This window comes from Garra rufa, chromosome 10 (genome assembly GCF_049309525.1).
Source record: "Garra rufa chromosome 10, GarRuf1.0, whole genome shotgun sequence".
Classification (NCBI taxonomy): domain Eukaryota; kingdom Metazoa; phylum Chordata; class Actinopteri; order Cypriniformes; family Cyprinidae; genus Garra; species Garra rufa.
The window spans coordinates 46,101,342-46,125,906 of record NC_133370.1 but is presented as its reverse complement, the minus strand read 5'-3'; the positions used below and the strand labels follow the sequence as shown (position 1 = coordinate 46,125,906).

At 39.4% G+C, this 24,565-nt stretch overlaps 1 protein-coding gene across 1 annotated transcript in view; it reads right to left on the bottom strand.

Moving 5' to 3' along the window:
• The window catches only part of LOC141344265 (corticotropin-releasing factor receptor 2), a 117,879-nt gene that overhangs the window by 76,366 nt on the left and 16,948 nt on the right, over positions 1 to 24,565 (bottom strand). The window contains exon 3 of the mRNA XM_073849097.1: positions 1,619 to 1,704. Coding sequence (XP_073705198.1) covers positions 1,619 to 1,704 — 86 coding nt within the window. The remainder of the gene's footprint in view (positions 1 to 1,618; positions 1,705 to 24,565) is intronic.

Here is a 24,565-nt window from a genome sequence, read left to right as displayed (position 1 = left end):
TCTATGGCATCACTGTAAAGAACCTTTTAAAGCACCTTTATTTTTAAGAGTTAGAGTACAGTCTAACCAAAAATTATAAAGACACCATGTATAATTTTGATATTTCTTTACTAGTGGGCGCAGGACACTATAGTTTATGTAAGTGAGGATAGCAAAATAAAATAAACTGTGACATACAGTATATTATACCCAAAAAGTTTCCATACAGTGGACTATCGGTAAAACTTAAAAAATTTGTGACCAAAAATTATTCAGACACTTTGACCGGACCATGTTTTGCTTATGTGCTTTTTCTTTAATTGCTAATGTGACCTTTTTACACCACATAGAATTAAGCATTGATTGGTAACTAATCAACAAAGTATGGATAGTTGTGTAAATACTGTCATACTAACATTTGTCAGTCTCATCAGACATGCCGTTTTGATTCTCTAAGCATTGTGACATTGTCCCCGCCCACAGCTGTTGACTGACAGTCCTGCATTGCCATACATTTTCTGTCCTCACAAGTTATTTTCGGTTGTACACTTTTCTCCATTCTCTCCACACTCAAGCACATAATCTTAATAAGTGTTGGGAGTAACGCATTACAAGCAATGCAAGTTACATAATAATATTACTCCCCCCCCCCCCCTCCCCCCATTTATTGATTAAAAGCTCTCCTGTCCCCATGTTGAGAAAAATTGAGTAAGATGTTACTTTAGTTCTAGAATAAATGTGAACATGCATTAATTCATCTCACTCTCTAAAAAACAGATAGTGTTCTTCAAAATGAATAAAAACTGTGAAATTCAACACAAACCTATTATAATAAAATATGTTAAATAATACAAATATCCTTTATGTATTTAATCCCATTTCATTAACCAATGTCTTTGCTGCTGACCTTCGATGATCCAATTCATCCATACTAATAAGCAAAAATTACTCTGTAATAATCTAACATTTGCTTTCCTTTTTTTACTGCAGAAAGAGTTGACATTTTTCTTCTGCGGTCTATACTGTACAGATGTGAATTTGCTTTTCTCTAAGCCTGAGGCTTTTAGTGTGAAAAGGCTTTTACATTTGCCAAAAATAGAATTTTTTATATTAAAAACAAACAAGCAAGCCCTGCCCAGATTTAAAAAGAAATGCAAAAGTAACGTAACGCGTTACTTTTTTAGGGAGTAATGCAATATTGTAATGCATTACTTTTGGAAGTAACTTTCCCCAACACTGCTCTTTATTTTCTCTATCTGAGCCATTGAGGAAGAATTATCGTTATTTATGAAGATAATAAACCTCAAAATCTACCTAAATTTATTTATGTCTACCCACTGTTTATTGCTGTAGGTATGCAAGGCAGAGATGTATACACTATGCTTACTTCTAAAGATGGAGCAGAAATATGCAGCTCTGTGATTCACACCAAAACAGCTAATTTTTAGACGCAGCCAAAAATTAAATTTTCCTCATAATATAATAAATTATCTGTGGGGTATTTTAAGCTGAAACTTCACAGACAGGATGTAAGAACAATATTACATCCTGTAAAAATGGGCATAATAGGGGCCCTTTTAATAAAAGAAAGAAGGAAAGAAAGAAATGTATGGTTCAGGCTTAAAGCACATTTACCCACCTTTTCCTCTAAAATGGGCTCACAGTTGGAGTAGTTACTTTTCAGTGCCCATGTGCCATTGTCCAAACACTCTCTGTAAGCAATTCCTGCAAAGAAGACAATGAAAGCAAAAGTTCAATGTAGTTCTTAAAACCCAAAGGCCCTTTAGTACATTTTGTACATCTGAAATATTTTATTGTGAAGTGGTCATAATAAGGTCAAATTGATAAGTTAAAATAAATTGGAAGTCATGAACTTCTTTGAAGAAACTTTCTTAACTCAAGAACTTGCTGAATGCACACACATAATATAAAAGAGCTCCATGGAACTGACTCATTTAAAGTTTTACCCTATTTCAAGGGCTGTTGGCTCTGTAGAACAGGCCTGGGCAACTTCGGTCCTGGAGGGCCACTGTCCTGCAGAGTTGAGCTCCAACCCTAATCAGACACACCTGAACCAGCTAATCAATGCCTTCAAGGTTACTAAAAAAGCTACAGGCAGGTGTGTTCGAATAGGGTTGGAGCTAAAATCTGCAAGACAGTGGCCCTCCAGGACTGAAGTTGCCAAGCTCTGACCTATGTACATGTAATATGCAAATGCACTGAAGGATTTACTTAGTTTCTTATTACTAGGTGTTCATTTGCATATCTCTAAAAATTCAGCGTGCTTAAATTGTCTTGCTTTGCACTACAATTTTTTCCCCATTTCATGGATGCTTCTTATCTTATCTCCAAGCAGCACTTGTGAACTTAATAAATTAGATTTTTTTTAAATCCTGTTAATATGCTGCATCTCATTATTATGGCCATTTTTAATAGAGACTTCAGAATTCAAAACGAGTCAGCTGTTTTATCCAGACAGAATGTTTCCATACAGTTTTCCCACAGATTATTACTTGTATTTTTCAATTTATGTTTACATTTTACGGCTTTCGCAGCCCTTAACTTTCCCAAATACTCACAGTCATTGGGAATTAAGCCTATGCAAAAGCCACTGAGCATGCAGTGAAATATTAAACACTTCCCCTAGAAGATTCATAAGACTGTCTCCAAACTTGATCAGTATGATGCCAAGATATTGAGGATGATAAAGTGCAAACATATTTTTGATATCTTGAATGATTTCACCAAGGCAAGGCAATACATTTATGGCAAAAACACTGGCTGATGTAGTGCCTAAGAAAGATCAGACACAAATGATTTGCTACATTTAATAAATAATCCACAACCCATCAACCAAATTAGCTGTCAGAGGAAGTTCTACAACCTTCAACTAACACCAAGATCCAGAACCAGGCCTCTGGGTACCAAAGCAGTAAAGACACATCAGTAAGATAAGACAGTTTTACAACTCAAAGGAATTTAGAGAGAGTTTCACTGTCACTTTGAATCAGACAATTGAAAATGTTTAATCCTATAGTATATGTTCTATGTCCACTTGAGAAATGTATAAATACGAAGAAACCAAGCAAACCAAGGGAACATCAAATCTTCCCATCTCAAGATTTTTAATATGAACTCCTTTACATCTTAGTATTATAAGAATCTTCCACTTTTTTCCCATATCACCCAGTTAAATTTCATAGCTAGAAGACAAAGGATAGTAAACTTTCCCACCATAGGTACAATTCCTTATTGCCTCACTCACCCCCTCAGGACATCTTTATGCTTACAAAAGATCACAAGATGATTTTGGAAGAATTCAAATTTAGTGAAGATGATGCAGAGCTATAAGTCTCTGAAGGACCCCCAAATGTTTCTTTACAAGTCTGCAGCATGCTGGGTTCTCTCTCATTAAAAATAAATAAAAAATGAAAGAGAATTCTCATTTTACATAAAAAAAAATGAATCCAACACAATACTTTGACAACAAGTATCAATACCTGCAATGCATAGACACATCATCACCACATTGAAAAGAAATGACAGCAAGCTTTATAATAAATGACAAATGAAATGACTGACATTTAACATGAATAAGTGCATAAAGAAATAAAACTAAATAAATATAATGAAATCCAGGTCTTTACATCCATCATTCTGTGTGTATTTTGGCTTATTTCTGCGGAGGATGAGGTTGTGGGGTGTGACGCATCAGTCTGTGTAAAAATACACAAATGAGTTTAGAGTCACAGTGCATCCCTTCCATTTGTTTAAATGGGGTCAGGGCATGAAAAATCAATTTCCATCAATTTCCCCTGATCTTTCAATATATAATATGACTTTTAGAAGATCCTGCAAGTTTTATAGCCTAAAATGTCCTCATTATTAGAAAAAATAACATTTACTCAACAAAGCTCCAAAAATGGCTAGTTTGGATGTTGTGTAAAACCCACTGGCATTCAGTCACTTAATGGCCAAAGCCTCGTTCACAATGCCAGATCATTTTTTGCTGTACGTGGATTTCCTACTGCTGTTTGCTATGATGATATTGGTAGACTGGACATATCGTTTTTGGACATGTGGACATATCTAGAAAGTAAGATACACAAATGATATGGATGGAAAAGTTAAGATATCATTCTTATTTTTCTAGGAATTAGTGACATTCTGCTCTTTGAGTGTTGTTACATAAACTACAGCCGTGATATTTAATTAAATCATTCACCAGATAAACGATTTGTCAATATACAATTTTAGACTCATTAATACACCACCAAAATATCACATCATGCAACATATTAACCCTCTGGTTAATATTGTTAATTTGGTCACACTTGCATTGTTCACAGTCAAAAGTGTAACAGAGGCCAGCTAGTAGGAGCTGTGCGGGTAAATCTCACTCCCCTGATCTTCAGAGACACAGACGCTAGAGGTTGCCTTTAGCCTCCTTGTTAGTGCGTCCGCCTCCCGTGCCGAAGACCCGGGTTTGAGACCCGCTCGGAGCGGGTGCGGTAGGACCCGGGTGTGAGGGGTTACATTGGTGCCGTGACCCGAAAGGGAGTGAGGTTTAGGGGGGTAAGTGTAACGGAGGCCAGCTAGTAGGTGCTGTGCAGGTAAACCTCACTCCCCGATCTCAAGAGGCGCACTAGCGACTGATGCTAGAGGTTGCAGCCTTTAGCCTCCTTATTAGTGCATCTGCCTCCCGTGTTGGAGACCCGTGTTGGAGACCCGGATTGGAGACCCGCTCGGAGCGGGTGCCAGTAGGACCCGGGAGTGAGGGGTTACACAAGCACCTGACATGTAACTTTTTTTTCAGTAAAATCAATATAATATATTTTTGTTCCATAATATTTTTCATTTTGAGAGAATTACATGGTACTAACATTTATGCAATAATTATGATATTTTTTTCCCCATAGAAAATCATTTTTGAAGTCAGATTAGTGCCATTCCATTGTTTAGCCACTAGATTCCTATATAGTTCTATATAAAAGGCTTATAAATTCTCTAGTTGTTTTTAGACATGAAGACTTATTTTTATTAAGTTGTGGATTTGGATATATATTTAGACAGTCTCAAAGACAACTTTTTGTGTAGGTTTTTGTTTGAAATTTTGGTTTGAAGTGTCAGTTTTTGCATTAGTTTTACTACAGTTAAACCTGAACACAGAGAAAGACATTTTGTTACACACAACATCAAAATTTAACAAAAATGTAATGGAAATGAACAGGAATGCTTTATTAGAGGTTAATAGACGTTATGCGCAACATTCTTCCGGGTTCTACAAAACAGCCTTAACTACTTCCGGCTGTCCGCTACTGGTACAGCGAAGATAGGGAGGTTCTAAAACACTTAGCGTGAAAAACGCTTAACGTACGTAAAAAAACGACCAGGAAACCCTAAATTTCTGTCAAACCTTACTTCTAACAAACACTAACTACTGTCAAAAGAACGAGCCCTTATTCCACAGATAAAGTGAATAATATCACGTTAAGCGTTTTCTCCCCCATAGAAGCCCATTATAAGGAAACAGCTTAACGTGGTTTAACGTACCTCAACAGAGACCAGGGAAGACCAAATTTATGTCAAATGTTACATATAATAAACACTTGCTGCTGTCAAAAGAATGAGCTCTTATTCAGCATATAAAGTGAATATATCACGTTAAGCGTCCCCCATAGATAAGGAAATAACTTAACGTGGCTTAACGTATATAACATTACAAATTTCTGGAGAAAATATGATGGCACGCAAAGTTGGTCCAAATTCATGACTTCTTTATTATAAGTAAAATTTGACAGAAGACGTGTACGCTAAACCAGGCTAAGCTGAGTCATTATAATGGACTTCTATGCGTAACTTGATATTATTCTCTTTATGCTGCTCGTTCTTTTGACAGCAGAACGTGTTTTTTTTTTTCTATGGGGAATAACGCGTAAAATTATACGCTGAATAAGAGCTCATTCTTTTGACAGCAGCAAGTGTTTATTATATGTAACATTTGACATAAATTTGGTCTTCCCTGGTCTCTGTTGAGGTACGTTAAACCACGTTAAGCTGTTTCCTTATAATGGGCTTCTATGGGGGAGAAAACGCTTAACGTGATATTATTCACTTTATCTTTGGAATAAGGGCTCGTTCTTTTGACAGTAGTTAGTGTTTGTTAGAAGTAAGGTTTGACAGAAATTTGGGGTTTCCTGGTCGTTTTTTACGTACGTTAAGCGTTTTTCACATTAAGTGTTTTAGAACGTCCCTATCTTCGCTGTACCAGTAGCGGACAGCCGGAAGTAGTTAAGGCTGTTTTGTAGAACCCGGGAGAATGTTGCGCATAACGTCTATTAATCTGATTTCAACCTCTTATTTGAGTCTTCTGGGTCAATTTTGCCAGTGCGTTTACATGGACCATCCTAATGCGATTATAATGAGATTTTGGCATTATTAGACTCATATCCTATCGTTTGTGCGGAGAGTGGAGGCTAACGCGCGCTTTACAGGACATGGAAGCGCCAGCGCGATCACTTGCAATGCTAACACCTCAAAACACGCAGTTATTTGCTCGTAAAGATAAGAGTAATACATTGTTCGTCGCTGTAAAGGGTCTACGTTTATTTGTGTGCACTCACAAACAATATCAACAAAATTTTGTGCTTTTACTTGTAACGCGCTGAGTCAGGATTAAGGGATAGCTCGCCTAACTAAATAATGAGCTAGGTTTCAGTATATCTCTGGTACAAAGGACTCTTTGATGTGTATATTAGAGACTGTATCCACTTTACATCATATCAACTACAACAATAAATGCCAGAAGAACCAGACCAAAATGAAAAGGAACACTTTCACCCCCGCTAAGCCATTAATGACACTGCTTTTAGGGTACAAGGTGTAGATTTTTCCACAACGTGTTAAGTAATGCAATCATTCACTTTTTCAATACCTTCCTTGATCCCAAAAGCAGGTCTGATCTGATCTGGCAGCAAACAGCAAATTATGGTCAAGATGAATGACATTACTGCAAATCCTCTAATGCATTCAGCTTATCAGGGCTCAGTTCTTGGACCACTTCTCTTCTCCGTCTACATGGCATCACTAGGTTCTGTCATTCAGAAACATGACTTTTCATATCACTGCACAACTCTGCACTACCAGTCAAAAGTTTTTGAACAGTAAGGTTTTTAATGTTTTTTAACAGAAGTCTCTTCTGCTCAGCAAGTAACATTCTGAAATATTTATATTATTTAAAATAACTATTTTCTATTTGAATATATTCCAAAATGCAATTTATTCCTGTAATTTCAAAGCTGAATTTTTATAATCATTACTCCAGTCACATGATCCTTCAGAAATCATTCTAATATTGTAATAATCTGATATTTGCTGCTCAAAAAAAATAATATTTTAAAAAACAGCTGAGTAGATTTTTTAGGTTTATTTAATAAATAGAAAGTTCAGAAGAACAGCTTTATCTAAAAAAGAAATTTTTGTAACATTATACATGCCTTTATTATCACGTTTGATCAATTTAAAGCATCCCTAAATAAAAGTATTAATTTCTAGAATTAGAAAAATAATAATAATAAAATATACTGACTTCAAGCTTTTGAACGGTATACTGTATAATGTTACAAAAGCTTTTTATTTCAGATAAATGCTTTGGATATTTCTATTCATCAAAGAATCCTGAAAAAATGTATTTAACTGTTTTAAATATTGATAATAACAATAATAATAATTAGTTGTTTCTTGATCAGCAAATAAACATATTAGAATGATGTCTGAAGGATCAGGTGACACTGAAGACTGGTGTAATGATGGTAAAAATGTATCTTTGATCACAGGAATAAATTACATTTTAAGATATTTTCAAATAGAAAATAATTATTTTAAAAATATTTCAAAATTGTGCTGCTTTTTCTGTACTTTGGATCAAATAAATACAGGCTTGGTGAGCAGAAGAGATTTCCTTAAAAAAAAAAATCTTACTGTTCAAAAACATTTCTTCCAGGTTAAAGGACCATCACCTTTAACTCAACATTGCCAAGACAGAACTGCTGGTTTCAACAGACCCATCACTTAATCAGAATTTCACCATTCAGCCAGGCGCATCAACCATAACACCTTCACGGGCAGCCAAGAACCGTGTAGTCGTGATTGATTGATGTTCAGCTGAATTTCACAGACCACACTGCCAGGTCCTGCAGATTTGCTTTATACAACGTCAGGAAGATCATGGCCTTTTTCTTTTGGAATATGCTACACAACTCCTTGTTCAAGCTCTTCTTCTGTCCAGGGTGGACTACTGCCATGCTATCCTGGCAGGTCTTCCAGCCAGTTCTATCAAACCTTTGCAAATAATCCAGAATGCGGCTGCAAGATTAGTCTTTAACGAGCCGAAAAGAATGCATGTCACACCTCTGCTCATCCATTTGCACTGGCTAGTGGCTACCAATTGCTGCTCGTACCAATATCTCTTCCATCTACACCAGACCCTCTAACTCTAGCACTGTCTATTCTAGTTCTGTTGCCCACTTGATTTCTTTTTAATAAAAAAGAAAAAACACAACACAACAAAACATAACACTCTAACACTAACATTCTCTATTCTTTTTCTATTCTATTTACTTGTTTTCTTTTTAGTTCTTATGAAAAAAATGACTTGACCCTCTAACACAAGCTCTATCTACTTTTTATTACTTTTATTTATTATTTTAAAAAAACTGCACTGTGTTAGACTTACCAGGTCTCAACATTTACATATTGTTGCTCTTTTGTTGGTTTTTATTGCTGCTTTTGCCCCTTATTTGTAAGTCACTTTGGATAAAAGCATCTGATTAATGATTAAATGTAAATGTATATGCAAAGATGTTTTAAATAAGTGAATACAAGCAGCATATTAAGTAGAGAACAAATGGTCTTCAGCATCCTAGATTTGTCTTCTGAGAAAATTAACTGTCATCTGAGTTTCAGAAGAGACAGTTTTTTTGTTATTGCAAATAAATGTTACATTTTTTCATTTTGTGGTCTAATTCTGAAAGAAAACACACCGGGACCTACTATTTTAGTAATACAGTTTTTCTCAATTGCTTAAACACATTTCTTGAAATTATGCCTCTTATTTGCGAAATTCTAAACACAAATCCACAACTCCTAACTCATTTCCCCAAACTTCCTATATTGAGGTCAAAATGAAGCTCTCCACTCAAAACAATTCAATCTTGCTGAAAAACCAAACTTTGCTTTCAGACATGACACACAAATCCTCAAAAACAAACACACTACAACACAGTTTTACACACTGATGAGATAAATTCAAAACAATACTACAAAAACAATACAAATAAAAAACTTTTCACATGATGAACACAACAAATCTATTCCTTTGCAAGTGTTTTATTCCTTAATTTAATGTACTGTAGAGTACAGTACAAAACAGCAAAACACAACAAAATAATTATTCTGCCCAGCATCCTGTCTTTGGTCTGGGACAGGCCAAAGAACCTCTTCAGCATCACAGGCTAAATTAGCCCTGGCCAGGCAGCAGGGATAAAATCCTCTTGCATGCCTAATCCAACCCTGGCACTCATCAACTAAAATATATGAGACTGCTTGTCTTCCTGCCCTTGCCCTTCCTCTGTCTCTTCCACGTTGTTGTCATCATCATCATCGTCCTCCTTCTCCTCCTCCTCTTCCTCTTTCACCTCCTACTCTTCCTCTTCAAAATTACACATTACTGTATGTAGGATATTGATTGAAAAAGACTGGATAGGATTCACAGTTACACTTGTACTAGTGGTCTGACAAAAAAAATAAAAATAAAAAATAAAAGCACACAGCGTCATTGTGAAACAGAAAAAAAAGAAAGAAATATGGGCACAAAGGTGAAAATAAAAATAAGAAAGTCCACTGTCAGAATTTGTAACTCCTGTGTTGTCCTCTGTCTATATGCTTTCCAATGGAAGGTTCATGAGATGTACCTTTGATCTATTTCAGAGAACTGCTTTATCATTGGTTGATCTATATTATCTTCATTAGTGAAAGTCAAGATTCACTTAAATAATTCATGGCAAATTTACAAAACGTCTAATAGAAATGTGTAGAATATATGATTGACAGTTTAGGACAACTAGATCAAAAATTTTGCATTTAGGTAATGATTTATACGATGAGCTAATGACTTGATGTTTTGAGGGGTAAGACTATTGCACAGAGAACTACAGTATATAATACATTTTGAGCAACATGACAATAGCAACTGATAATGTAGGAAACTGCAGACAAATGTATATTTCATTTCTGATCTGAGAAATGCACCAAAATGACTGAGAAAAACTTTTATCCTTTTATCTCCATCGAAGGTTCTGATTGGTGTGTGCTAAATTTTGACTCCTAGTGTTTCCAGTTGGGTAATTGTGTGCTAATTGAGCTCAAACTTCGCAGACTTGAGTGAACAATATTGAATGCTTGTGCTTTCTAAATGACCTCATGGTGTAAGCACTGAGAAATGTAGGGATTTGTGTGTAGAGTTTTGAAGTAACAGTTCACCAAATATAACTCATGTGTCAAAGCAGGGAATAGTGTTTATAGTTTAGGGAAATGGGTGTGCTTTTTCAAAAATGGCGTTATAGTTTTGAAATTTTAGTTCAAAAGACTGGTTATAGTGTTTTAGCAATTGAGAAAAACTGTAAATGAAACTTTCATGTTCATTTGAGTGACAGATAAACTTGTTTCAGTGTTGTTAAATTGTGAATATTTCAGAAAACAGTTTGCTTCATACATTCAGTTTAACAGCATTAAAAAGGGCGCATTTTATCAATCACCCGAACTGTGTAAATGCATTTTAAACACTTACATTGTGTTCTTTCTCCCCATGCAATAAATGCAGGTCCCTGAATGAGCGTGGTTTTATACAGGGTGTCTGCGGGTCCTTAAAAAGTCTTAAATTGTCTTAACATTTTCCTGATAAAAGGCCTTAAAAAGTTTTAAATTCAGATTCAATGGGTCTTAAATATTTTTGGTCACATTACCTCAAAAATATCTTCAGTCTGACAGACCTAATGACTGTTTACAACCATTGGATACATTTTGTTCCAGTTCTGTTCTATTTCACTAATGAAAGGAAGCACAGCACATTCTCCAAGCAACATTCGGCTGTGTTTTGCTGCTAAATGATTCAGAGTTTTGAACAAATCAGTTGAATAAACGACTCAATGATTTACTCATTAAGGGACTTACCGCCACCTACTGGGAGTTTAGTATGTTTACAAGTATGCATTTTCCCCACAACATTTCTTATTTGTATATTCATAAATGTATTTAAAACATAAATCTCATGACATCATTTATTGCAGTTTAATGCTGCAGTGTAAATTTTTTAATCTGACTGGTAACAGCCCTATAGAATTTATCAATAAATTGTAATAATTTGACTTGAAAGTTAATGCATACATTTCAAAAGTAAAAAAGGGGGACTTTATGAAGGTAAATAAATATGCTGATTTAATATGTAAAAGCTGATAGAACACTGATTAAAATATTGCTTCAGAATAAATTGTTTAGACCACCAAAAATCTTGGTGATGTGGTACTTTTGTGGGGATATTTTGTTTTCTTTTTACATTTTAAATTTAGTTTTCTTTTTACATTAAACACAATACATATTACATTTATGTATGTAATATAATGTGTATTTCCATTACAGGTTTAGGTCTTAAATTTCACATAAGGTGGTATTAAAAAGGTCTTAAAAAGTATTAAATTTCACTTGTTAACATCTGTAGAAACCCTGTTATAGTATCAGTATCACCCATTTCAGGGGTGATCAAAATTACAATTTAAAATCAGTCACAGCTAGGAATATATCTTCATATTTACAGGTAAAGCTTCATATTAGAACTACTTTCTATGACACCCCAACATCAAGCCTTCTTTATAGGGGAGTCAGACTCCCCAAACCCAATTTACACCCTGCAGCCCTAGATCAATCTAGATTAGTTTGTTTAGTTTGATTAAAATAGTCAATAGATTTATGTTGGCTGTGTTTCAATTAGTAACCCAGATGTTTCTTGAGATAACAGTATAAGCCTCATGCAGTAGAATCACTGCTTCTGTTGCTGTATTTCTTGTCACTTTTACACTCTAAAACCTTTTGTTTTTCTACCAAATGCTAGATTAATCATGTTAGGTACTTTTTTCAGTTTTTTTTTTAGTATTCATAGTTTTGCCTTTTGCATTGCATAAAATAAACAGATTTTATTTGTTATAATACTGAAGTGAATTACTTTGAATGTTAAAATATGTTGCATCAGCTCAGGATTGTCTCAGATTTTTACAGACACAACAACCTGCACCATTTTGGAGAATATGGGATAACAAAAAATGGTTGATCACATCTAAATTAAGACTTTGCTATAAAATTATCACTATTAAAATACTTGTTAAATGAGTTTGAATGTAGATATACAACAATAAAGTAAAAAAAAAAAAATGCTGTGTTCGTTGAACTGTATTAATCCAAATAAAGGATGCAACTGTAGGACTGGATAGGATTGGCTCTGGTTTTTGTTGCCATCAGCCAATTAGTTTTTCCAGCTGTCCTATTTAGTCTCTGAATGGCATTTATGGCTCAAGTGTCTGGCTCAACTTTTTATTATTATGGGTGTAATTGTCACGGATTGGCCAGGTTCTACTCCCTCACTCACTCAACGATCACAGTCACCTGATTACTAATCAGACGCACCTGAAACCCATCACCAGCACCACATATAAGCACACCACACACCTCACTCAGTGTCCGGGCTCGTTTGTACGAAGCGGACTCATTGTGTTTCTCTGTCGAGTTCACAGACTTCAAGGATATACTTACCTCGCTACTTACCTGTTGAAACTTACCTGCTTTCTCATTTTGTTCCAGTACGAAGTCTGTTCTCTGTTCCAGTCAGCGGTGGTCAGCCATAAGCCTGTCTGTCTATCACCAACGGTGTGTGTGTGTGTGTGTGGGTCGGAGTCCTCCTCCCGTCGTTCCTGGAAAGGAAAGGATCTGTCATTAGTATTCATCTCAAGTCATCGTATATCATACCTGGACTGTTTATACATACCCGGTTCTGCACGTCATCTTAAGGCGGCCGTACACGGTGCGAATTCGGACAGTCGGAAGACCGTATGGTCACGCACACGTCACGAGTGACTTTTTTTACGGACGCAGTGGTACACGGCACGATTTTAAAACCTGCCTATTTCCGAGGCAATCACATTCTGAGAGGAAGGCTGTGTATAATATACTGTGTATGTACTGTTCAATAACTGCTCTCTGTCTATCTCATAACTGCATATAAAAAATATGAGCTGTGACACTTTGCTACACATGCAGGAACCGTGTGATCACCATTGCGTGTGTACACTCGTTGCAAACTTGACAAAACTTCACCTCTACAGCAGTGCTAACAAGCATATGCATTAAAGACACTGGAACTGCAATGCTACAGCACTGTACAGCATTGTAATGTATGTTTTAACGTAGTATTATGCACGTCGAGGGGGCTAGTTGGCCACCACTATAGCTAGCAATAGCTGTAGCAAACAATAGGTGATCGATCACCGATCGATACCTCATACAGCGCTCGCTGTTCTTGCCAAAGTTCAGCGAGTTTATCCTCTTTCTCAATAGTCCCAAGTCACCGTGTGGCGCTGTCATGTTCATCTTCTTCTGTGGTTTTCTTTAGCTTCTGATTGGTCATTTGCAGTTTGCTCAACAAATCAGCTCGTTCAACAGCACACATGTCACGTCTTCAATCCGGCAGCTCCCGAAGTTTTTTGACATGTTTAAAAATGATCGTGAGGTCGTGAAGTGCTCGTAAGGCACTCTGCTCGTCTCGTAAGTTGTCATACACCATACGAGCCCCGACCATACGAGAAGAGACGATTCCCTCCGATAACCACAAAAATCGCATGCGAGCTCGTACGACCTCAAAAATCGCACCGTGTACGCCCGCCTTTATCCACAACGCTCTGCTGAAAATAAACATTGTTATTATTACCACTTACCTCTCTTGTTTGGTCTGCTTCCGTAACAGTTAGCCCGGACCAACACAGTATCAGCATGAGCAATCGGGACCCATTTCAAGAGCTGGTGGACTCACTCAGGAAGGTTTTGTTGGCTAGTCATGCCACCACTCCAACTTCAGTTCATCCCACCGCACCACCGGCACCCAGCACTTCTTCGGCTCCCGTCAACGTTCCTTCCAGTCCCATGGCCCGACCAGCGCCCTACTCTGGCGGGGCGGAGGAGTGCAGCGGATTCCTGTTACAATGTTCATTAATATTCACAATGCAACCTGCTCTCTATCCCACAGATTCTTCGAAAATAGCCTTCATCACATCTCTGCTTACCGGACCAGCTCTCAAATGGGCGGACACGTTATATCAACAGGCCGGGCCGGCAACCCATTCGATCCAGGCTTTCGTCGCTCATTTTAAAGAGGTTTTCGGACGTTCTGATGCAGAAGTATCCGCAGGAGAGCAATTGTATCATCTAAAGCAGGGAAGTATGACGACACAAGATTACTCCCTGCGTTTCCGCACTTTGGCCGCTGCCAGCGGATGGAATGAGCGATCGTTACTGACCACGTACCGGCTCGGCCTAGAACCCAATCTCCGGATGCAGTTAGCTGCTTTGGACGATTCCATGGGATTGGAGAAGTTCATTCAGCAGTCACTTTGTTGTTCAGATCGTCTAAAATCCTACCAAGATCAGTCCGTCACTACTGCACTCCTCCGACCAGTTACATCCGCCAGCCCTCCAGAACCAGAACCAATGATCCTGGAGTCAGGAAAACTCTCTGCAGCTGAGCGACAGAGAAGGCTGACCCGGGGTCTTTGCATGTACTGTGGGGCTGCGGGGCACGTCCGACTCAACTGTCCTCTACGTCCTATACGATCTTTGGTGAGTGTAATACGATCTGAATTGGATAACATGCATCCTCTGACTACCAATGTTCAGTTAACCACCCACACTTCCTGTGTTACAGTCGCAGCCCTCATCGACTCCGGGTCAGCGGGAAACTTCATCTCGAACACCCTCTGTCGCCAGCTCCAGCTACGCACCCAAGCCTCAACCACTATCTACCAGATTCAACCTATAACTAACCGGATCAGCTCACGGACCCGTATACACCGGAAATGTGAACCCATCATCCTACAGATCGGAGTTTTACACCGTGAGGAGATTCAGTTTCTGGTTCTGGAGGGAGCCACTATGGACATCATCTTGGGGCGCCCGTGGCTGGTGAAGCATGATCCCATCCTCTCTTGGGGCACAGGAGAGGTGATAAAATGGGGAAAAGAATGTACCAACCAATGTTTCCCAGATCTTCCACGTCCTAGACACAAGACACTACCTGTCAACGTCACCTCCGTCGAAAGTCCTGTTGAGAAGCAGTCAGTCCAGATTCCTGCCATTTACTCGTCGTTCCAAGACGTCTTCTGCCCCAAGAGAGCTTCCCAGCTACCTCCACATAGGCCATGGGACTGCGCCATTGACCTAGTTCCGGATGCTCCAATGCCCAGAGGTAAGATCTACCCGCTGTCGCTTCCGGAGACCAAGGCAATGGAGGAGTACATACAGGAGGCTCTCGATCAGGGTTACATCCGACCATCAACATCACCCGCAGCATCCAGTTTTTTCTTCGTGGCAAAGAAGGATGGAGGGCTGCGGCCATGCATCGATTACCGCATACTCAATCAAGGCACCATCAAGTTCCAGTATCCCCTTCCTCTCGTCCCTGCGGCCCTCGAACAACTACGCACTGCCAGGGTGTTTACGAAGTTGGACCTCCGCAGCGCGTACAACCTCGTGAGGATACGTGAGGGGGACGAGTGGAAGACTGCCTTCGTGACCCCTACTGGCCACTACGAGTACTTGGTCATGCCCTATGGTTTGGTCAACGCCCCCTCCGTATTTCAGAACTTCATTCACGAGGTACTCCGGGAGTTTCTGCACCACTTTGTCGTCGTCTACATAGACGATATCCTGATTTACTCCCGGAGTGAGGCCGAACATCGCCTCCACGTTGCGGAGGTCCTTCAAAGATTACGGGATCATCACCTGTATCTCAAGGCGGAAAAATGTTCATTTCACCTATCAGCAGTACACTTCCTTGGATACGTCATCGACCAGAAGGGGGTCCGTATGGACGAGAGGAAGGTATCTGCAGTTGTATCCTGGCCAGAACCCACCACTATCAAAGAGCTTCAACGATTCTTAGGTTTCGCCAATTTCTACCGCCGGTTTATCAAGAACTACAGCATCATCACTGCTCCACTTACCAGTCTACTCAAAGGAAAACCACAAACTCTACTCTGGAACCCTGACTCGGCCGCAGCCTTCCATAACCTCAAGGAAGCATTTACACAGGCACCTCTTCTAACCCATCCTGACCCTGATCTCCCTTTCGTGGTAGAGGTGGACGCATCTACTACCGGCGTGGGAGGTATTCTGTCACAACATCATGGTACTCCTCCATTGCTTCATCCCTGTGCCTACTATTCCCGGAAGCTCAGCCCTGCGGAGAGGAACTATGACATCGGCAACCGCGAGCTCCTTGCCATCAAGCTCGCTCTGGAGGAGTGGCGACATTGGTTAGAGGGATCCAACCACACGTTCCAGGTGATAACAGATCACAAGAACCTACAGTACCTCCGAGACGCCAAACGGCTCTGTCCCCGTCAGGCAAGATGGTCCCTGTTCTTTTCCCGATTCAACTTCACCATAACCTACCGGCCAGGATCCAAGAATACCCGAGCTGATGCTCTGTCTCGCATCCATGATTCTCACGACTTGCCTGACACACCCACGACCATAATCCCCGAAAACATCATCGTTCAACCCATTGAATGGACCAACCCGCCAGCCGTCGCCACTCCGGAACCCAGATCTCCGCCGGGCTGTCCACCTGGTCGCAGATTCATCCCTAGGACCCAGCGGGTAGATCTAATCCATTCAACACATACCTCTCTGGGCACTGGACATCCAGGGGCAAACAACACTCTCTCGCTGCTGACGGACCGCTTCTGGTGGCCGCACATGGCAAGGGATGTGAGGAGGTATGTCCAGGGATGTAAGGAGTGTGCAATGTCCAAGAGTCCACGTCATCTGCCTGCTGGGAAACTCCATCCCTTGCCTGTGCCGAACCGCCCCTGGTCACACCTGGGAGTTGACTTCATGACAGATCTCCCCTCATCTGACGGTAACACCTGCATCTTTGTTATAGTTGATCGATTTTCAAAATTCTGCCGACTGATACCTCTGAAAGGTCTTCCCACAGCCCTAGAGTCTGCCGAACTGCTCTTCAACAAAGTCTTTAGGTACTATGGCATTCCGGAAGACATCGTCTCAGACAGGGGTCCACAGTTTATTTCACGGGTGTGGAAGTCTTTTCTCAAACTCCTAGGTGTGACCGTTAGCCTCTCCTCTGGATACCACCCTGAGACCAACGGGCAGACGGAGAGGAAAATCCAGGAGGTGGGGCGGTTCCTCCGGACATTCTGTCATGGTCACCAGGACTCCTGGAACCAGTTCCTGGGTTGGGCAGAATACGCCCAAAATTCACTGCGGCAACCCACCACAGGACTCACGCCATTCCAGTGTGTGCTCTGCTTCCAACCACCTCTCTTCCCCTGGAATGGCGAACCATCACAGGTGCCCGCAGTGGATTACTGGTTCCGGGAGAGCGAGAGAGTCTGGGACGAGGCTCACCATCATCTTCAAAGGGCAGTGCGCAGAACCAAATCCACTGCCGATCAGAAGAGGATTCCTGGTCCCACATACACTCCTGGGCAGAAAGTCTGGCTCTCCACAAGAGACATCCGTCTGCGCCTGCCCTCGAAGAAATTGAGTCCCAGGTTTGTTGGCCCCTTCACCATCGTGGAACAGGTCAACCCCGTCACCTACAGACTCCAATTACCACCACAGTACCGTATCCACCCCACATTTCACGTCTCGTTACTCAAACCCTTTCACCCACCTGTGATTCTCTCCACAGAACCTGGTCAGGAAGAGGAACCCCCTCCCCCCTTGGTCCTGGAAGAGGGATCCATCTACTCGGTCCGAGAAATCCTTCTGTCCCGACGTCGTGGTGGTAATCTGGAGTATCTCGTCGACTGGGAAGGCTACGGACCAGAGGAGAGGTCGTGGGTACCCAGAGTTGACATTCTAGATCCAGCCCTCATGGAGGAATTCCATCGTAACCATCCTGAATGTCCAGCCCCTCGAGGACGAGGTAGACCACCACGACGTCGGAGGCCTCGGCCCTCAGGAGCGGGCCCTGGGGAGGGGGGTAATGTCACGGATTGGCCAGGTTCTACTCCCTCACTCACTCAACGATCACAGTCACCTGATTACTAATCAGACGCACCTGAAACCCATCACCAGCACCACATATAAGCACACCACACACCTCACTCAGTGTCCGGGCTCGTTTGCACGAAGCGGACTCATTGTGTTTCTCTGTCGAGTTCACAGACTTCAAGGATATACTTACCTCGCTACTTACCTGTTGAAACTTACCTGCTTTCTCATTTTGTTCCAGTACGAAGTCTGTTCTCTGTTCCAGTCAGCGGTGGTCAGCCATAAGCCTGTCTGTCTATCACCAACGGAGTGTGTGTGTGTGTGGGTCGGAGTCCTCCTCCCGTCGTTCCTGGAAAGGAAAGGATCTGTCATTAGTATTCATCTCAAGTCATCGTATATCATACCTGGACTGTTTATACATACCCGGTTCTGCACGTCATCTTATCCACAACGCTCTGCTGAAAATAAACATTGTTATTATTACCACTTACCTCTCTTGTTTGGTCTGCTTCCGTAACAGTAATAAATAAACCCTGACAGGGTGATCATGACCCCAGAGGCAGAGCAGTCTTCTATCACCCTAAAGGGGTTTATTTTGCAATAATAACCATATTACATGATTTATTACGTGGCTACTTGCCAACATAAGTAAATAACTTGGCAAGAAAAATATTAATTTGAGTTAAATTATTTTATTACCTTTTTAATCACAGAGCTTCCAAAAAGAAAAACTGTTCATAACAAGCCTGTTTGACCCTAGACAAATGAACAAATTTAAGCAAGAAGCACTGGCCTCGAATGTGCAGATGAGCGAGCAGTCATTTTACAGCACTGCTGTTGATGGCAGTCATTATTGGGATTGGGAGAATAATTCCTCTGACCCAGGGTGGTGACTGCACATTTGCTGAGGGGTATGCAAGATCAGTGCTGGCACCTCAATTCTCCTTGGTATTTTGACAAAAAAAAATGTTTGTTAAATAAGTTTAAATGTTGGCATAGAAGAATTAAATATATAAAATATGCTGCATTCACTGAACTGTGTGCATCCAAAATAAAGGACAACAATTTACAGGATTTAAGTTACTCTGGAAATATTGACCTACACATGAAATAAAACAAGCTAGTATTCCTGTAAAAATGAACTACCATAAATCAACCTATTATATCATTTTAACAAATAATAGGTTATTGTAGTATATAAATGTCCTGTAAGTTGCAAAGCTTAATATATTCATTCCTGACAGCAAAAACAGCTTTGCTTAAACCAGGTTCAACAGCCTGGAATGTGTGAGTCTGTGATGTCACCAGGACCAAAATATATTTGCATATGACTGTCGATTTAGAAAGACAGATGCTTGTTTTTACATCATTACATCCTTAGCCACACTCACTGACTCTCTCAGTTATAAACAACTGAGGGGGAGAGAAGGGCAGATGCTGAGGTCTTAAGGGTAATTCATACTGCACTGACAAATGCAGACCAAAATTGAGCATTTTGGCCAAGAGCTAGATACAGAGTGTTTTTACATTCAGTATAAAACTACTTGCATATGCTGTATATGTAAACTCAAAATCAAAGTCAAAATATATTTTTATAACTGCTTTAAACTATTAAAAACTAAACAATATGCTAGATCAAGACTTTTAAGACATTTATTTTTTTATGAACAGTCATGTACAAAGCAATACAACTGTTTTATATGCTAAACAGTAAATTAATTTCTTTTTTATCTGCACAATGATTTTAAATAGAAACAGAAGCAGATGACAGGTTCCAAATGATTGGCTCTTAGCAACTCTCTTCATCACAAGCAAGTCATTTTCCCCTCTTTTGTCTGCACTTCTTTCCTCTTTCCATTTAGGTTATGTGTCTGTAACAGATTTTAAAGCAGCTATTGTGAGGCACTGATGTAGTTTTGTAATTGCATGTCATTTTTAAACTCATTTCAAATCAACCAATCAATCACATTTATTTATATATCACATTTAAAGTACTTTACATACCAGAATCACACCTTCATACAATCTAGAATTATAAAACCAAGTATAAAATAAATACGAAATTAAGTACAGTGAAAAAAGATGAGTCTTTAAATGAGTCATAAATGCATTAAGAGTGGTAAAAGGTCTAATGTGAAGAGGTAAGTTGTTCTGTAACAGCGAATGCTCTATCTCCTTTACCTTTTAACTGAGATTTAGGAACATTTAACAGAAACCTTTGTACAGATCTTATCTAATCTGATCTAATATATGCTTGCATATTTCTTAGTCAAATCAGAGCAGCAGCATTTTGAACCAACTGCAGGCGAGAAAGTGAGCAACAGTGAGTTACAATAGTCCACTTTGGACGTGATAAAATAATACATGACAACTTTAAAATCATTAGAAGAAATAAATGTTTCAGTTTACCTGTGTTTTTAATTAAAGGAAGCCACTTCTGACCACAGAGTTTATATGCTTATCAAATCTCAGCATCAAAAATAACACCAAGACTCTTTCGCCTAATTAATTAGTTATAACTTTAAATTAAACTCAAAACACGATCGCTTCAGTCTTTAATTGATTCAGGTAAAGAAAACTGTTTGCCATCCACTATTTAATATCATTAGGACAAACTAAAGAGGGAGTGAAAACCCAAACTATCCCCCATCTTTTTAGAGGGAGGTAAAGCTGAGTGTCATCAGCATAGAGATGATAATATACATTAGGTTTCTGACAAATATCAGCCAGAGGAAGCATGCAGGTGTTAAATAAGAGTGGACCCAATACAGATCCTTGAGGAACCCCACATTTCATTAAAGCAGAAGAAGATGAAAAATGAAGCTCTTACGGAAATAATGCAAACCAATTTAGAGCATTTCCTTGGATCCCTGCCCACATTATTAAACACTGCAAAAGAATATTGTGTACAATAGAGTTAAATGCAGCTGTCAGATCAATTAAAACTGAAATTGCACACTTTCCAGAATGGACAGCCGGGAACTGATCATTAGACATTTTGAGACAGGCTGACCCTGTGCTGTTTCAAGCCATAAATCCTGACAGGAACTTATCAGAGATACCATTTCCATTTGGATAAGTGGAAAGTTGTTGAAAGACAACCGGTTCTAGAATTTTTGATAAGAAAGACAGCTTTGAAATTGTCCGATAGTTCTTTAAATCCGCTCGGTCCAAATTGGGCTTTTTTAAAAGGGGTTGTACCACTGCATGCTTGAAGCAGGATGGCACGACACCACTTGATAAGCTGCAGTTCACTACTGACAGTAGATCTAAAGCCATCACGTCCAATACTTGTGTGAGAAGGCACGGGGAACAAAATCTAAAGAACACAGAGTAGGCTTCATATGGCAGGCTAAATCCACCAAACTGGATAATAATATCCGCTCAAAAATGTATTGATGCTACTCATTTAACAAATAAATCCCGGCTCACACTACAGGAGTTTTGAATCTTGCACTTCCCGATCTGCTAGCACACAGATCGGGGCTGCCCCGATTTATATCAAACTTGTTTGATATTTAAGATTTTAAATCGGGATGATGACGTCTATGTGCTTAAATCAGTAGGCTACTTTCACAACAGCCAATGCGCGACCGCAAAACAGCTGCTGTACGGGTCCGTTGGAGATGGAGGAAACTGCTTCTTCAGTTTTTGTAGTAACACTGTCTATCTGTAATGTGTCGAACACGTACCACAAATGTAAGGAGAAAGAGGAGCTCTGCTGAGCTGAAATCGTCTCAGTTTTGAATAGGGCTGTGACGGTGGCAGATTTTTACCAAGTGGCGTCGTGTTTTATAAATATAAATTAAAACGTGTGTGTTTATAGGCCTATATATATATATATAAATAAAATACATATGTATATCATTTTGAAACACAAAATAAATGAGGCTCAAACATTATTAACAAACGTGCGTGTTTATTTTAGCACTTCAGTCAGTGAACAAGCAGCCAAAAAATTCAAAAATAAATCAAAGAAATAATATATTTAAATAAGAAAGTAGCCTAAATAACAATGTTAAATAGGCTATTAAACAAACATTCATTGCAAAAATGTCCGACGTCTCATCTACTGGCCGAGTCCGACTGGAACCTGTCTTTTTTCTCTTCTCTTCCCCATTACACAGCTGCTGTTTTTAATAGCAAAGTGGTTACATTTATTTTCGTTTCTTTAGTTTATGAAGTTAATTTAGAGATATTTTTGGAACACTTTTTGTTTGTTAAATTCAAGGTTTTTTTTGGGTTTTTTTTAAGTAACGACCAATTGCAACCAGCGGTAGACAGGGGTGCGTTTCCCGTACAACGACATAACTCGCTGGTTAACCTCCATAGTACGATGCATCGTTGTGGAAACGAACTAGCTAGTCACGAGTGTTTCCCGAACACGGTCGCATCTCCGTCGTTTGAACCACATTAGTTCAACAACTTAGGGCCGTTTTTAATGACGTCACCGAGTAATAACTTCTGCTATTTAACTGATTAGGGTCTCTCAAAAATGCAGCTATATTGAACATGGCACCTAATGACTAATTTACTATTTTCGTTCCCTGTCATTTCGCTTTATTTGATGTTTGATTCATTGTGCGTTCTCTCTTATGTCATGCTCCGGGGTTCCCTCAGGCATTTGTGCACATGCGCACTATTCATAAACAACGCTTAAAAAGGACGCACAAAAATACATAGAGTAAAACACATTTATTTTTAGATAAAATTGAGGATATAGGTTGTACTGCATGTTAGCTTGCAAACTGTGACCAAGAACATAATTTATTAAGCCCACATGTGTTACTAAGAAGCAACGATGCTTCTAACCACAGGTCGAGAGCTGTAGTTCCAACCAAGTAAGTTTGTGACGCTGTTTGCGAATGTTCATTTGAACTATGGTGCTGGGAAACACCCAATCGTTGAACTATGTTGGTAACGACGGAACTTGCGACCATAGTTGGCTAACGATGCTTTTGGGAAACGCACCCCAGATCAATTTAGCCTTCTCAAGATTTAAATTAAAATCCATTGATATAAAAAAAAAGTATCAAATGCATATCACAATATTAGTTTAATAGTTCAACCTAAATAAATGTGTGCTATTAGGCGCATATCCAATCGTTTGTGTGGAGAGTGAAAGCTGGAGCTGGCTTTGCCGGACACGGAGGCATCAGTGCGATGTGAAACTTTATTTTTGCTCATATAGGTATAAGTAATATATCATCTGGAATTGTAAAGGGTCTACCTTAGTTTGTGTAACAAACAGTATTAACAAATCGTGCTTTTAAAGAAAACAAACAGGATACGCTTTCTGATGTCTTGGTGTTACAGGACGGCTTCACAAACCGAAACCCAGGTAATTGCGTCACAGTCACGATTATAAAGCTTTAAATTATTAATTCACTACTGTAAAACGAAATAATTAAAATCGAAAACAAAACTCTTCCATTAGCTATAGGCATAATACATAAAGATGCATTTAAGCATTACAGGCGCGTCCAATGAGCAGATGGAGTCAGGATCGTCAACTTCATCTTTGAGACACTGACTCAGAAAATACTAGTATTATCAATATCAATTTTTGCCCCGACACATTCATGGTAAATACTTTTGCTGGGGCTTTGCGGCCAGGTGCATTTGAACGCGGAACTCTTCCAGCTGGTGGCTGCTGATGGCAGGACACTAAACACCGCCATGACAGAAATGACGATCAGCGGACAGAGATCACGAGAGGTGCTCCCTCTGGCATGATAATCCTAATAATATATTGTAGTGTGTGATGCGCCACGAATTTCAAATCTTGTAGTGTATGCATGTTTAAGATTTCAGGTAAGATAATCTGCAAAGATTCTCCTTATGTGTGCGCTGCAACCAGATTTCATAATCGGTTAGGATTTTAAAACTCCTGTAGTGTGAGCCAGGCTTACGCTTTTATTTGATTATAAGATTTTATTATTTATGCATGAAATTTTGCACAACATGCATCATAAGCCATGTTTCACAGACTCACAGCCAGACACAGCACTGTAAATTAATTATCTGGTTCAGAAAATAGAGTTGAGAGCATGTGAATCACTCTCCTGTAATTTATTTATCTTAATGAATAATCTAACCCTTAACCTGTTTTCAGCACTGAGTTTTGCATTTCATGAGAAGCTTTGCTTCATGTTTTAGATGTAGTTGATTTTGTAGTGTTTTATAACTTTGCCATGTTCCAACATGCATCATTTCAGCTTTGCACCAAAGCTTGTATCAACAACACAAA